Source organism: the organism of the source record quoted next, unplaced genomic scaffold (assembly GCF_019419815.1).
Source record: "Pyrus x bretschneideri cultivar Hongxiangsu unplaced genomic scaffold, Pyrus_bretschneideri_v1 Contig65, whole genome shotgun sequence".
Taxonomy (NCBI): domain Eukaryota; kingdom Viridiplantae; phylum Streptophyta; class Magnoliopsida; order Rosales; family Rosaceae; genus Pyrus; species Pyrus x bretschneideri.
The window spans coordinates 531,844-547,927 of NW_025999804.1; the positions used below are offsets into that span (position 1 = coordinate 531,844).

Consider the following 16,084-nt stretch of genomic DNA (forward strand, 5'->3'; position numbering starts at 1 on the left):
CACCTAGGCGCCCTGTGAGGCTGGGCTTGAGGGTTACCATCTTTGTTTTGAGGGAGTGGGCGGAAGGCGTTGGAGCCGCCTAGGCGCGCCTCAGGGGATTTTTTTTATTTTTTAATACTCCCAAACCCAAATTTTGGGTAGGTTTTAACTACCTCATACCTCTTCCTTGCACTATCATCTCTCTGCCTTGTTTTTTATTTTTATTTTTTATATAAAGGATGTGTGTGCCGTCTACGTGCACTGTTATATGTGTGCTCATTGTGCTTTTCATCCTCTATACGTGTGTATATGTATTTATAATATATGTGTGTGCTCAGGGTGATTATTGATTAATAATCTTTTTTTTAATATAATATATGTGTATGCTCAGTGCATATATTAAAAAATTTAAGTCCCATGAGGCTTCGCCTCACGCTAGGTTGGGCTATCCCTTGGACGCCTCGCCCACACCTCACGCTTTTAATACATTGACTCTCACCAAAATTATCTCGTGTATCCGAAAATATGGTATTTTCAACGAGTGAGTAAAAATAAAAAAAATAAAAAAAAACTAGTTAGTATACCCTGATTTCTTTTGCTTTTAAATAATTTGATGTTTCTTGCAAATTTAAGCAGTATTTGTTGATCAACCAAGTTGATGAAAGAAGTAGCTTTAAACTTGCAATATTAACTCATAATTTAAGATAAAAGTAATGTACAGAATGACTACGAAAGTGAAAAACAGGCTATGTGCGAAGATGAGGGTTTCGGATGCTACTCATTTCGATTAATTTAGGGTAAAATATCGTTTGTATTACGGCCGAAGTTGTTTCATAGGCAAACCCTTTTTCAACCTCAACCCATCCAAAATTATGGCAAACATCAGCTCAGGTGTTGTTTGGGGCTTATCTGTCTTTTGTTGGGGTTTATCATTGGATTTTCCGCAATCATTCTCAAGTTTGTCTTTGATAGTCTAGCCTGCCAAGAAGTCCAATTTTTTAAACAATATTCAGCGTTTGATTTCTTAGAGTCAATTTTAAAGTGTATCTTCATATTTCATTTCCAAACTACTCAATAATCCTGGACTACTGAAGAAAAATTAAGTACTCTCATTGTAGCCTACGAAGTTATAATTTATTTTGGTGATGTTGTCAGGTGCATATCACTTACCGCCTAACTTGGGACTACATTGACTAGGAATTTATGGCCTTTGGACGGAACACATCAAAAGAAAATCGAGGAACATAACTAACAAGAAAGTGCAAGAGGTAAAGGAAAAGGATGGCCAAAACGCAAAACATTAAATTTTCAACTAGTTCAGTAAAGTTACCACAACTGTAAGTCTGTAACGCAGATTTACCTCATTCGAATATACGGGTTTGGGGATTTAAGATGTTAACTTTTGTTAATGTGAAACTTAACGTGCCTATGGTATGTGCTAGATGAAATTAGACCTGATATGCGGGCAATTCATCTCTGCAATACAAAATCTGAAGCAATAACTGTCAAGTTTAACAGCGCAGCCCTCGAACCAGTAGATCTAGCAACAAAAAGGACACATGTACTAACGATATTATGTACAATCACGTCAGGAACTAAGCCGAGACAATTCAAGACTTGAAGCAAAATACAATATTCTCAAGCACTTTGAAGCTATAACCGCTCATAGATCTCCATAAATGCACAATGGGCGGAAAAATATAAATCCACAGCAAAGCTTCAAAACCATAAGTCTATCCTAGCTTTTCTTTTCACCTTCGGTGTTAATCTAGACCCGCTAATCACAACCTTTCTATACACCACCTCAAAATTAATTTTCATAATAGTTTCTCTATTTTTTAATTTCTTTTATCTTGAATTCTGGCTGTCAGGATTTTGTTTTAGCTATGTCTCTTCACTAAACTAGACCGTGCAGCAGCATGGTTAGCAACAAGAAGATTATAGCCCATCGGGTATTCAAATAGGAGGCAGAAGAAGGAGAAATATAGTGGGAACCTACTAAGTGCACTGTTCCATTCTGTTCATCCTGTACTTTAATACTCGACGAGCCTGAAATTGACCACAGAAAAGTTCAAATTAGTAAAGAGAAAGGAAACCCACATTTGACAAAAGTGTCTAACACACACGTACTCATAGTACATGAACGATACAACCTGCATAAATATATTTTACACTGATTTACATTAAGAACAAAAAATAACACGACACTCACAGTTATATTCAGTCCATCCAATGACCTGATTCTCAAGATCATACAGGACTAGCTTGTTCGACAGTACCAAATCTGCAAGAAACACTTGAAATGATCAAGATCGCCATGAATTTCATGCAACTCTCTCATTTCTTGCTCTTGTTCATAGAAAAACCAACGTATATCATGCCCATTTAAACTCTACAGACTTGTACATACCCTGTCATTAGTTGCATTTGAAGATTGATTCCACATGACTACAATAGCATATGGTGAAGACTGATCATATTTACTTACAATATTATGCTTTTTATGATATCTGGAACCATGGTATAGAGCTAAACCCAAAATTATTCATTATTAAACCAAATTTTACATCAAATAAAAGAAAGTTATGGACATAAGGTCTAAGTAGTACATTTTGTTCAATTGTCCATTAGCAATTTCTCGTTGGCATCCCTACAGTGAATCTCTATAGACGCCCATCTTACCCTAAAGTAAATGTAACTTTGAGAATCATAAGTATCAATGGCTATCACAGCAACGGTGTGAGAGTCAGCATGAACTGTATTAATGTAACTTTGAAATAAGATATTTCTATTGGCAGTTTGTTCTTGTCCATCTTTCCTTTTACCTTTCCTCTTTGTTTCTTATAAACAAACCATAACAATCAAGACACCCCTATGTGACTCCTCTATTTACTAGATTTCTCTTGACTATAAATCTTTAAAAGAAAATTGATATTACAATTACTTACAATACCTAAGAAAGTCCTGCCTTGAACTTCAGACTATCAGTTAAACTGAAAATAGCTATCTAATGATTCTAGCCCTTTTATTTTGGAAGTTCTATATTACTCTTACAATTACTTACAATATCTATATAAATACAAAAGTGGGAAGTCTTACCTTAAACGCTGGAGTATCAACTAAACTGAAAATAGCTATTTCTAACGATTCTGGAACTTTTATTTTGGAAGTTCTATATTTACTCAAGTAACTGAAATGTCACTACTTAAAACTAAGAATGAAACAAACAAATTTTTGAGGTTTACCTCCCAAAAGAGTCAAGTTCTTCCTATCCCTTGATTGCATCCCACTGTTTTGCCAACCAATACACCAAAAGCCTTCCTGTACAGTAATTGATTGTAGTAGAAGAAACAGAAATCAGAAATTATCAAAATGAGAGGGTAACAATACTCGCATTAATAACTCAATCAATATTTATCATACTTTCAAAAACAAAAATAGTAGCAAAGAGGAGAAATATCCTTTTTATTTTTTTTATTTTTTATGGACTCTACCTAACAGAAGTGTTGTCACTAATAACAATAAAGTTCATGATTGGGTACCAGATGAATAAGGATGCTAGCTGGGGCCATAAGCTAAACACAAAGAATACTAAAATCCAAAGCCAATAAGTTGGAAAAGATATGAATGCAAAACAAGCTAGTCATATGGGTAAACCTGAATAAGAAAAACATATCAACAAAGCCTGAAAATAAAAAAAAATAAAAAATTCAGTTTAATACTTACATAAGGGAACAAATAGTCATGTGGATAAACCTTCAAAGAAAGTGAATTTTCAAAATAAAAGGTGACCGAAGGAAATCCATCATCAACACTGCAATAAGAAGAAAAAGGTACAAATATCAGGAAAGCATCCTACACTATACCAGTGTCCTGCACTATACCAATTTATTTATTCTGAATAAGAAACACAAACATAATGCACAAGCATTATATGAAAACAAAAAACTGACAGTCACTTAGCAAATATCTAATATCTGTTGATTCTGTTCCAAAGGAACAAGTACACGATCATGAATAGATTGCTTTGTATCCACACAGGAACGTATTTACTTATAAACCTTTTAACATTTACGGATGGCGCATCCCTTCAGGACTTACCATTCCAGTTAGCATTTAAGCACTTATATAGAGATCCAATCAGCATTTTCATTCTAGAATAATATATAACTCCAAACAAATCTTAATGACTCAAACATTCAAGAAACTGTAAATAATAAAATTTCAAATTTCAATACAATACAACTTTGTTATCTGCTAGTATCTCCTAAACGAAAATTCACAATGGAATACACCCAACCTTCCTGGATACTGAAAGCATGTATATTCTCCGTGAACAGTTTGAACATTCAAATCATTCTGCTGAGCGATAATCTAATAAGAAAACATTTCATCAATACCGATGTCAATATTCACAACGTAAAAAAAATCATAATTATGAATGGGAAATATTAAGGATAATCTCCAAAAGAGAAAGGTCTTGCATATCACATACCTTACTTACTAAGGGCTGATAAATCACATCGGGAAGATAAGCCAATGTTGTGCCACTGTCAATTATTGTGCCTTTTCTATCTCCCGCTTCAAATAAATCTGGTGGAAGATTTAGAAAAGAACGGCCAACTTGAACTGATTTCATGTTTACATTGTAGTGCGGCCTAAAATTTTTATAACAAACTGCAGCTTAATTTTCCAACAAAACAAAAGCCATTTTTTTTGTGACATTCTCATCGATGCAATAGCAACTGCAAATTTTATGCATGAACATGTAGGAAACTATTAGATGATATTCTACTTTTTGAGAAAATATAGAAGTCATAATATTTGATACTTTTTTTTTAAGGTCATTAAAAGCATTTTTAGAAAAGAAAATGCAGGGATAACAATTATATTTAGCAGGTGACAAGAAGATATTAGACATTTTTCAGAAGAAAATATGAATGAGAGAGTACGTAGATAAGGTTTTCTATCCTTCTCCTGTCTTCTTTGTTTTATTGCCCTTGAATTACTATAAATCAGAATTTATCTTCAACAGTCTAAGAGAACAAGTCGAATTGAATTGCTGTTACAGTTTATAATATTTTATATGTTTAAAAACTTAATAAGATTAAATGTTTGCATTGCTTGCTTGACTTCTTGGAAAGCTTGTCTTTTAATCTGAGTCATATTATAAATCTGATGATTCTGGTCTATTTTATACATACATAACAAAGAAAGAAAAATTCGAAACACAAAATACCACTAAATTTTGGGAATAAAATGTATTAAGTAAAACACTGGTTTTATCTAGCTAGAAAACGAGCACAAAATACCACTTAAATGAACATAAATAAAATGACTGAAAACATTACAATATCAAAACAAAGAATAGAACACATACTGATTTGGTACCAAGGGAGTCATGTTAACTTTTGGTTGTACAACACGCCCAATAGCAAAGATACCACCTCCATTCTTTCCATCTAAGCAATGAGCAAACATCTTCTTCACTTTCCCAGATGATGCTAGCTGTGAAATAATTGAGGAATTTGATTTGCCAAAACCAAGTATTCCATCCAGTGCTCCTTCCCCGGATGAGCCTAGATCACCAGATTGCGTAGCACCACACCTATTGCAGATATGTCAAAACAACCATATAAATTCCAACAACATACGCATACACATATACGTGCACATGCATTTGGGCACACAAACAAGAGCAGACATTTGTGTGTGTTAGAGAGATTGTTTCCTCCTACAATCATACAACTGCTTGTCCACTTCCTTTGATACAAAGTAATTGATGAGAATGAAGCAAGTAGGTAGAATATCATTGCTCAGCAGGGGACAAGCAGTCAACCCAAAAGATGTAAGAACGAAAAACTCTGCTGTCTTAATTACACAGTTCATCAGCGCAAAAAACAGCTATTTGCTTTACTTTGACCACTTTTGTAACTATAAAAGTATTCTAGAGCTCGCAGAAATCTCCAGTCAAAGCCATCATGTGCCTTGTTGAAATCAAATTTAAACACTAAGCCTTCATTTTCTCATGATTTTCTGTCCACCAGTTCATCATAACACCAGACCCAAGATTTTCCAACCATTCCCCTTGCGAAACCAAGATTGTGTCGTTACCTCCCTCAATATTAATAACAAAGATCTTTGGTTATATCTTGTAGAACCTTGTCACCAAACTAGCTGGTCTAAAACAAGTTACCTTCAATGATAGATTCTTAACAGCTTCTCAAACATTCTTAAACACAACCATGGAAAAATCATCCAGGCTCGGTGATTTATCTCTACCGTAACCAAACAGTGCCCTCTTCTCCTCACTTATTCCTAAACAGGCCTCTGAACCTACTGAGCTCTCTCCTTCCTAAACAGACACCACTTCAACCCCTTCTTCATTGAAACATACCCCGTCATCTCTAGTAGACAATTCCTTCAACTCCTCCACAATGCTCTGCGCACTTTCAATAAGACAACCCATCCATTTGTTTGTCAAATTCTTGTTCACCTTTGTAGCCTTCACTATTTTATGAAACAACTTTGAATTGTATCCCAAACTTTAATTCATCTCACCTTCGTCTTTTACTTCTGTCAGATCTTTCTTCCTTAGAAACCAGACCCTCAAATGAATTTTAATAAAATTTCTCCCTTGTAAACAACTCCTTCATACTTTGTTCACCCTCCAAAGCATCCATTTTATTGATTGATCAAATTAAGCTCTTAATCACTCCTACACCACTGATACTATCCATATTCCACACCTCAAGTTGTGTTTCAGCCGCTCCAAAATTTTTTTGCCAAAACTCTCCCAATCCTGAACTAAAATTTTCCTCACACCACAATTTAGAATTGGTCCACAATTACAGCTGAAAATAGCTATCTTTATCAACTTTTATGCACAGAACAAGTTTGCTATCACTACATTGACCACTAATACTCTAACTATGGGTGAATTAGTAATTGATTTGCGAACTTGTTTTTCCCCGAACAGTTATGTGTAACTTACCATGCATACGCCTAAAATATAGCATATAAAGTAGGAAGAAGTTACCCAAAAATGACGCTCCCATTGGCAGACGTAGTCTTGAGGTCACCAGACACTCCATCATAAAACAGAATATCCTTGACAAAGTAACCGGCAGTTGAGGTTCCATCTCCGTATATTTGCAGGTATGGACATGTCATATTAGCCGTACATCCAGACAGCAGACCGTCATTTACCTCCAAACAAAAATCTTGATTACAAGGAACTAACTTACCAGTGGAGGACTGCTTAACATCATATAGAGTAAGATCAATCTGTCGTAGCCAAACAGCCCAAATAAGCAAAACACAATACAAATTCACTACCAATTCAGGAGGCAGAAACAAAAACGAAAACCCCAAAAGAAAACGAAGTAAAGAAGTAGAAAGAGAGGTTTCAATCTCATACACCAAGTGTGCTTCTCTGTGGACAATCTCTGCATTGTATACAGTTGACCCACATAATGTCACTTCCTGTATCAACTTGTACATAGTAGTCCTTGGTAGGTGTTCCAATGCCAATTTTAGCATAGTATAAGCTACATACAAAAAATAATAATTACCCAAACACATAATATGTATATATATATGTATATATGTATATATGAAGAATTGGGAGAGAGAATAATGGGTACCCGACGACATCAGGCCGGCCAGAGCCGCCTAAAGGGAGGTCAACGCCGCCAAGAAATCGAAGAGTCCGCTGGATATCGTGAGCTTTAAGGGCGCTCAAGGAAGGTTCGCGGCCGGCGTATTTGTACTTGACGCTCAGAAAGGCATTGTTGAGAGCGAAGGTGGTTGTGATTTTGGTTGAAATCAAGAGCAGGAATAGCAGTGCGAAGCTGGAGAACGAGGTAATCGGAGTGGCCGCCACCACCTTCATGATCGACACCGTCGTTGAAGCCATGGGTTGTTGCATGGAGGAGGCGACCCGGAAAGGCCAGAAGAGAGAAAGAAAGAAAGAAGGAAAGAGAAGAATTTGTAGAGTCTTTCGGTTTCGTTGAAAGCCAAATTGGTGTGAAGCTTCACTGTAGTGGGACCCACACCCACTCATACGCAGTTGCGCAGTCGCGCAGTCGCAGAACAAAAACTAACTGCTTCCTTTCTTTGTTGGCATCTGGAAATTTAAATTCCGTTGAAGAAGATTTGTCGTTTTAATAAACTAAGCAAATTAAATTGGCAAAATTATAGTAGGCCTAATTTACTAAATTTTTATAAAGGACATAGAGATGGGGTGCGGCAGCAATAGAGAGAAAGAAAGAGACGTGTAATTGTAAGGTGTGTGTTATCTGACTCACCCATGTTCACTTGGATTCCACATCGAGTTGTGTTGGCCGACATCTGGAGCATGACGAAGCCATAAAGTGTAGTGTAGTGAGGAAAAGGATGTAAATAAATTTAAATCTAAAAGTGCCTAATCACACGAGTGCGCAGGTGAGCAGGATTGAACCCATTTCACACTTGATGTCAGAGCATATATATATTTTTGGAAACTATATTGTCTTATACTCTGACATCACGTGTGAAATGGGTTCAATCCCGCTCACCCGCAAACTCTTTTGATTTGGCACTTTTAGGTTTAAATTTATTCACATCCTTTTCCCCACTACACTACACTTTATGGCTTCGTCACCCTCCAAGTGTAGGTCAGCACAACTCAATGCGGAGTCCAAGTAGACATTCCGGGTCGAGGTGTGTCATTATCTCAACCCATTGTGCCTTTATTTATAGTAGTAAGGAACGTAGGATTTCAACTCTAATTAGATAATATCTAGTCTATGAGATATGATAGAATCTACTAAGGATATCCTATATATGATAGGATTTATAAGATCATATTCCTAAACAAATAGGACTGCAACACTCCCCCTTTAGTGTGTAAATACTTAAACAAAACATCGCATCAGCTCTTCAGCGGATGAAGTAGATCAGTTGATGAAGTCGTCGGCACAACGAGCGAATGGGAGTCTCAAATTAAGGAAAGTATGCATTGGCAGTAGAACTCACAAAACCTCACTATGGTAAAACCTAAGGTGGGAGAAAAATCCATAAACTAAGCAGAAAAGTGAGAAGTTGCATTAAGTCAATACTATTTTGGATGTAAATAGAAGAGCTCACAAGAGTATGTCTAGCCCAGCATGGGTGCCTTGTCAAAACCTAATTAGGTAGCAAAAACCTAGTGGGAAAAATGCTCCTAATCGTTGGGAAAATAGTACATTAAGATCAAGTGAGTATACTTTTGGATACTCCTTCTGAGTTTAACAAAACTTCCAAATGAGAACTACAAGCACTGCATATGAATAGTTATTTCATGTTGGTCCTTTTTGGGCTTGTTTGGTGTGCCAATAGGGCCTACCACTTTGTTTTAGTCTCCCGCCCCTCTCTCTTTCTTCCCTCTCCCCGTGACTTTTCCCTCAGCTCTCTTTCTCATCTCTCCCCCTCACTTTTCTTTCTTTTCAATTAGCTTTCCCTCTCACCTCTGCATTATCCTCTCTTCTTCGAGGCACTAACCCACACAAACAAACAAACACCAGCGAACCACCATCACTACCACGTGAACATCGTCACCTCGAACCCAAACCAAGGTCTTGGAAACTTAACAGTGGCAGATGCCACTATTCACCTTATTCCTGACGAACCCAAGGCGAGTTTGTGCCACCCTTGACGTAGGTAGGTCCCTATAACCCTCTAGGTTGTGTTTTAGGGTTAGATTAAAGTAGGTTTTAAGTTATTTTCACATGTTGGACACAGAAATAGCTTAGGGGTAACAAACCCAGTTTCCAGCGAGGGATGCCGTGACTTGCAGGTCGTTTTCTGGCCACGACATAGCTCCAAATTGGTAATAACCTCTTCTTCACATTCCAAGCTTCACTTCCATAGCTAGAACGTCGAAAATGGTGAAGAAATGAGCTCGAACGGAGCTGTAGAACCCTGCCCAGATTCCAACAGACCCACGACCTGAAACCGAGTCTACCCAACACGCAAACTAAAAATCGGATCCAAAACCTAGCAACCAGGCCCAACCCAGTAACTTGACCCAAGCCAGCAACTCAACCCAAACTAACAACTTGACCCGACCCATTGTCCAACCCGACTTGAATCCGACCTGACTCGGATTTGAATCGAATTCGACCCAAGCCGAACCTGATGGAATATTCCTGTTGACTTTTTGTTGACTTTTACGAAATTTGCCTGGGACCTCTCTTAGGGTATTTCGACGTCCTAATTCCAAATCCGTGCTCCATTTTCCCAAATTCAATTGTTTTTGTAGGGTTTTACTAAGTGGTCTCTTTATGTGCATAGGTGTGTTTTTTAGTGGTGACCCCATCCTCTTTAGTTTGAGCGGCTCTTCGGTGACGGAGTATCTGTGAGTGGACCCCTTCCAAAATGCATGATTTTATTACTAGAAATGCATACATGAAAAACATGATTTTATAACTACGTTTTATGAAACGTTTATGAGTTATCTGATTTACGCTTTATGAAATATCTTGCTTTATCGAATTTACGTTCTTTGAAATATTTATGATTATATATACTTATGAACATGGTTTACGATGATGATGATTTGAGCTAGAACACTCTTATGGATTGATGATATGATGTTTGAGCTATTGAGCTCTGATGAGATATATTTTAGAAAGATTATGTTTATGATTTTTTGTGTTTACTTAGTGGTTATTCATATTATATGCCTATGGGTGAATGATTTATATATGCCTTCAGGCGGGTGATGTAGGGCCTTTGGGCAGAAGACTTATATATGACTTCGGGTGGGCGATGTAGGGCCTTCAGGCAGAAGATTTTTATATGCCTTCGAGCGATTGTGATACCACTACTAAGCACACTATATACAATATATGTTTTATGAAGCTTTTATGGCATGCTAGTGTTTTCGAAAAACCTCCTACTTATTAGCTATATGAGTTTTTAAAACTGGGGGTTAGTACGTTTGAAGAGTAATTGTTTTAGTATTACTTATATAAAAACTTGGTCCACTCATGCTTTGTTTTGCGCCCCATTCAGCACTTAGAATCAAGGTGTACAATCCCGGCGTCAGGCCACTCTCGCATTAGTATCTTTGAGTCCTCTCAATTTATAACCCATTCCTTTGTTCTTACCTTTTCATAATATTCCTTCTATAGTAATCTTGATTAGTTGTATGCTCTGAACACGTTCCCACATTTGCATATTCATTATAGTTAAATTTACATATTTTATTTACGTTCGTTCTTTCTTCATATTTTTACATGCATGTTAATATGGCTTTGTCACGCTCGGGTGCCGGCCAGCACGTGCTGACCCTGGTGTTTGGAGGATATTGGGGTCGGGCGTGTCAATTTGGTATCAGAGCCAGGTTTATTTAGAGCATACTTATGATCTTCTTTTACGGTAGTAATGTGTGGGCCTTGATATCATTTGGATGTCTTGGCTTCCGTTTATTGGTGTTTTTTGGGCATAGTTGTGTAATGAAATGGAAAAATCTCAATGAGAGGAAGTTTGGTTAAGACCAGCTGAAGATCTGAAACAATGATGTTACTCTGCAACTTGCATTCCTTAGGAATGGCGGGTAGAGTCGTATCTATATGGAGATTCCTCGAAATATTCGAAGTTTGTATTGGAGAAAGTGAGTAAGCACTAGTTGGATGCGAAGTTTAGCAAATGTTTGTTTGGTTGGACCAAATCAATGTCCTTGAGCTTGTTGTTTCCGCTGAGGAAATTTGTGTGGACCCTCAAAAGATTTTCTTGGTGATTGCATTTCCTAACAAGTGGATGATGCTCCAACGACGTTCATGAACCTAACCAACCAGTTATTCCACCCATTTTCAGATGGATTCATGATTTTCTTATCGATAACTTTATTGTCTACTCCAACAACGAGGTCAAGTTCACTAAACATCGACAGTCAACTTTACATCAAATTCTTCAAACGTTGTTTTTATTTAGATTAGATACTTTTCTTAGGAGACTTTATTGTGGTAGACGTTATTCTTATCCATTTCCAAAAAGGTGGGACTGTTGAAAAATTGAAAATCATCACAAGGTGTTGTGAAATACAAAATATTTTTGGTTTTGGCAATTTCTATCAGCAGTTCTTAACGAAACTTTTAGCATAGCCCTATTTCTTTTTTGGCTAAGAAACTAATCAATTTTGTTTAAGATATTGAAGGTGAACGAAGTTTCTAACAATTGAAGTATTGTCTCACTTAATCATTGATCTTACACTTTTCGATGACGTCGATAAATTTTGAATTCTATGATGATGTTTTATTGAATGTTTGGCTGCACGCTAATGTAGCGTGATTGAGTAATGCGTGTTCCTCTTGACGGTTGAAGCCGCATGAAGTGAACCATTCTATCTACAACTTTGAGTCATTGGTTACCGTTTTACGTGAAAACCTAATGACACCCTTTTTTTTGTAGAAATTTATGTGGGATGAATGTTGGGAACGGAACTTTTTGGAGTTTGGAACATCGTCTTACTTATGCTCCTATCCTTGCTTTTCTTGACATTGGTGGTGAGTGTTAAAGTCTCTGTTTTGCATCCTTGTCACATTTGGGGTTGTTTTCCGATGTAGCATGCCTATACTTCTGGACATCTCGAATCTCATAGAAAGAATTATACTATTCATGACCTAGAGCTGGTAACAATTTCCCTTGTTGTAAAATCTGGTGACGTTTTCTCTACAACAATAAGTGCTGTATCCTTTCTGACGAAAGAAGTGGTAGTGTGTTTTCACCCAAAAGGTGTTGAGCTTGAGACATAAGGGGTCGATGGAACTCATCAATGATTTTCATTGCACTTTTGAGTATTTTGGTCAGGCAAATGTCATAACTGATGCTCTTAGTCAAAAATGCCATGGACAACTTACCTCCATCCAAGCTATCCATGTCCCACTAATGTTTTCTCTTCAAGGAAGTGACTTTATTTTGGCTCTTGAACCATGGTGAGTATTGTCAGCTCACTTCTAAGTCAAACCTGTATTGGCAGATTTTGGGTAAGAAGCCAAAGAGTTTAATCAATAATATGCGAGTTTGAATGAGCAAGTGTCAGATGACATGAGATGGGATTTAAAAGTCTGATGAGATGGAACTCTGTTGATAAGAAACAAATTGTTTTTGCCTAAGGGTAATGATGCTGTAAAAAAGGAAATTTTTTTTATGAGGCTCACATTTCAGTGTATACCATGCATGCTGGCAGTACTAAGTTATACCACTATTTTCGTCCATTATATTACTGGTATTGTATGAAGGGGATATCGCTGAAATGTGAGGAAATGTCTGATTTACTGGTAAATGGAAATGGAAACCATCGGGCTTATCTCAATTTCCTTCTAATCCTGTTGGAGGAAGAAAGAAATTTCCATGGTTGTCCTTTTTAGGTTGTTGAGGACCCACTGGGGATGCAAATGGAAATGGGTGAATGTCACCATAGATTTCTTGTACAAACCACCCTGTACACATGGAGGCTATGATGATGTTTTGGTATTTGTTGATTAACTCACTCAACATATTATCTACTAGTCCATGAAGACTATACTTTTGATCGCTTGGTAGAATTCTTCATTCTAGACTTCGTTAGACTGACGTCTAGATTAACATCGTTTTCGTCTGTAATCCCAAATTCACCTCCTGGTACTGGAAGGCATTCTAGTCAGCTTTGGGTTCATGTTACCCTACAACACTTAGTATCATTTCTAAAGCAGACAGACTATTCAGGAAGACCACTTAGATTCGAAAGTTTTAGTTGAGACCATCAGTCATTCAATCACCCTATTGAGCGAATCATTTCCACTAGTGATTGAATATCAATAGGTTATTGTTGTAACAAATTGTTGTGAATATTGGAATGGGAAAAAGTCTAAGTTCCCGCATATCAGATTACTTTAGACTACCACTCGAGTCGAGTCCATGCTCAACCATCTCAACTTGCCACCACAAAATCAAGTTAGGTACTTACACGTATTCTTGCATCAAGATTACGCATTCAATCCTGTTATCTTGTACTTTAGATTTGATGAACTTGTTTTGACCCTTAAATTCTTGAGTGTTCTTTTAGCCTTCTCGGCATAGCCTTTCGCTAAACTCGAGCGAAATTTTCAATGAATCAGCTCACTTAGGCTTTGTGAATCACGTTGTTCGATTATAAGGCGTGTCGTCACTATTGTACCTCATCGCGATGCGCATTTCACTTCCAAGTCTTGTGAAGCCTTTTTGAAGGCCATGGGCACTAAGTTGTTGTCCAATACCACATTTCATTCTCAGACTATTGGCCTATCTGAACGAACTATCCAGACCTTGGAGGACATGTTGTGTTCATCCGTTCTATGGTTCTAGCATGAATAGAAATTGCACCGATTTTTTTGGAGTTGTGTACGATGACAATTATTATTTTTGATTTGGGTATGGCACTATCAGAGACATGGTATGAAAAATTCTACAACTAACACTTGTTAGATTTAAGAGTATTGCGAACTGGTATTTGAAGGATCAATTTTTTATATGGGAAATTGTGTACTTCAGATGATGGTGTCTTGGAGTTTGGACAAAATGGTAATTTTGCACCCTCGGTATTTACTACTTATTTATCGAGACAATAATGAGTTGTCGATATTGTGGGTTGCAGACTGTAATATTGATAGCTTATTCGTTAGGTTCGTTAAGCAAGTGGGCAAGTAGACCCGTCTACGATAGTAGTTACTAATTAATTATTGTTTGGGCTTGACCCAAAGACACACGCCTATTTTCGGAGTATGTGACGTTATGAATATTTGGGCGAGACCTAGTTTCATTTTCGATTCTAATTTTTAGTGCAAGTATTTTATCTTACCTTATTATGGTTACATATATGTACTTCGACGTTACAAAGGTTTGGTGAGTCATTTTCACCTTTGGTTTTAATTTCACTACAAGTTTTCGGCTTTTATGTTTATCAGTGTTCTAAAAATCGACCTAGGCGCTGAAGGCCCTCCCCGATTTTGGGCAAGTCGTTTCGAAAAATCAGAGCTAGGCAGCACCTAGACGGTCCTAGGCGGCACCTAGGCAGTCTTAGGCGATTTTTTTAATGTATTTTTTTTATTAATTGTGTGCTTTTTTCTTTTCTGGTTTCATGGTGTATCTAATTTGCAAATGATGGATTTACTACAAGTTCATCCAATAGTGAAATGAATTGGAGCACCATTAACGGGATACATACAAAGAAAAGAAATAAACTAGATACAACAAGGTTAAATAATTTAGTCTATGTCCAATCCAATGCAAGGATCATGATTCATGAACACGAAGTATTTAGTTTATCATCCAAATCCTCCTCATTATGATTATATGCTTACTATTTTTTAAATATTGAACTTTTTGGATGTATATAATTTGTGTATTCTTCTACTTCTATTTTTACATTTTAACATTCTTTTATTATCCATACAAGTATAGTTTTTTTTTAGGTGTAAATAGGCACTTATTTACAAGATATATAATAAATTTACATATATCCACCTAGGCTGCCTAGGCACTCGCCTAGCCACCTAGGCGCTAGGCCCCTGCTCGCTGCCCGACTAGCGCCTAGCGATTTTTAGAACCTTGATGTTTATACATATCTATTTTGACGTTATCTTATTATGCATACATATTTTTGACCTTACGTTATTATATATTTTTTACTTTATATTTTTATATAGTTATAATACTACTATTATACTGATGGGGAAGAAAGTATGAGCTTGGAGGCAAGAAAGAGGAATCATTGCAATCCGTCTGCGACAGAGTGACATTCTCTTTTATGCAACCACTCTGACTTGATTTCTTCTTTATATATTCTTCTACCTATCTTCAAGTATTTATGTATAGTAAGTTATTTCAAATTTCGAGGATGAAATTTTCTTAATGGGGATAGATTGTAACAACGCGTCCTGTATTTTACAAATTTTGAAATGAGGGTAAGTCGATAATTTCATGTGTGGGAGATATTTTTCATGTTGGTCCTTTTTGGGCATTGTTGATGCACAAAATCAGTGAGTACTTTGGTACAACAGAAAGTGTCAAGTTCGTGACCTTCGCTAGATTGCTCCAGTCACCAGTGTGGATAAGTATGCAA

General features: G+C 36.9%; 1 protein-coding gene across 1 annotated transcript; it reads right to left on the reverse strand.

The window, feature by feature from the left end:
* Window positions 1–1,439: 1,439 nt before the first annotated feature.
* Window positions 1,440–8,097, reverse strand: LOC103932088 (aspartic proteinase 36). Its single transcript, XM_048573229.1, has 10 exons — window positions 7,626–8,097; window positions 7,400–7,529; window positions 7,019–7,266; window positions 5,360–5,587; window positions 4,475–4,637; window positions 4,280–4,353; window positions 3,706–3,793; window positions 3,225–3,300; window positions 2,192–2,263; window positions 1,440–2,028 (listed from the first exon to the last, which is right to left on the reverse strand). The coding sequence occupies exons 1-10, from the start codon at window positions 8,042–8,044 to the stop codon at window positions 1,877–1,879; spliced, it is 1,650 nt and encodes a 549-aa protein (XP_048429186.1). The 5' UTR covers window positions 8,045–8,097; the 3' UTR covers window positions 1,440–1,876.
* Window positions 8,098–16,084: the final 7,987 nt, after the last annotated feature.

Excerpts from the sequence above, each read along its gene's own strand:
- LOC103932088 (XM_048573229.1), bottom strand. The coding sequence starts at position 8,044 with ATGAGTGGGTGTGGGTCCCACTACAGTGAAGCTTCACACCAATTTGGC. Across the intron at positions 7,267-7,399 it reads CACAGAGAAGCACACTTGGT|ATTGATCTTACTCTATATGA; the intron begins GTATGAGATTGA and ends TGGCTACGACAG. Across the intron at positions 3,794-4,279 it reads TGCTTTCAGTATCCAGGAAG|TGTTGATGATGGATTTCCTT; the intron begins GTTGGGTGTATT and ends TTCTTATTGCAG.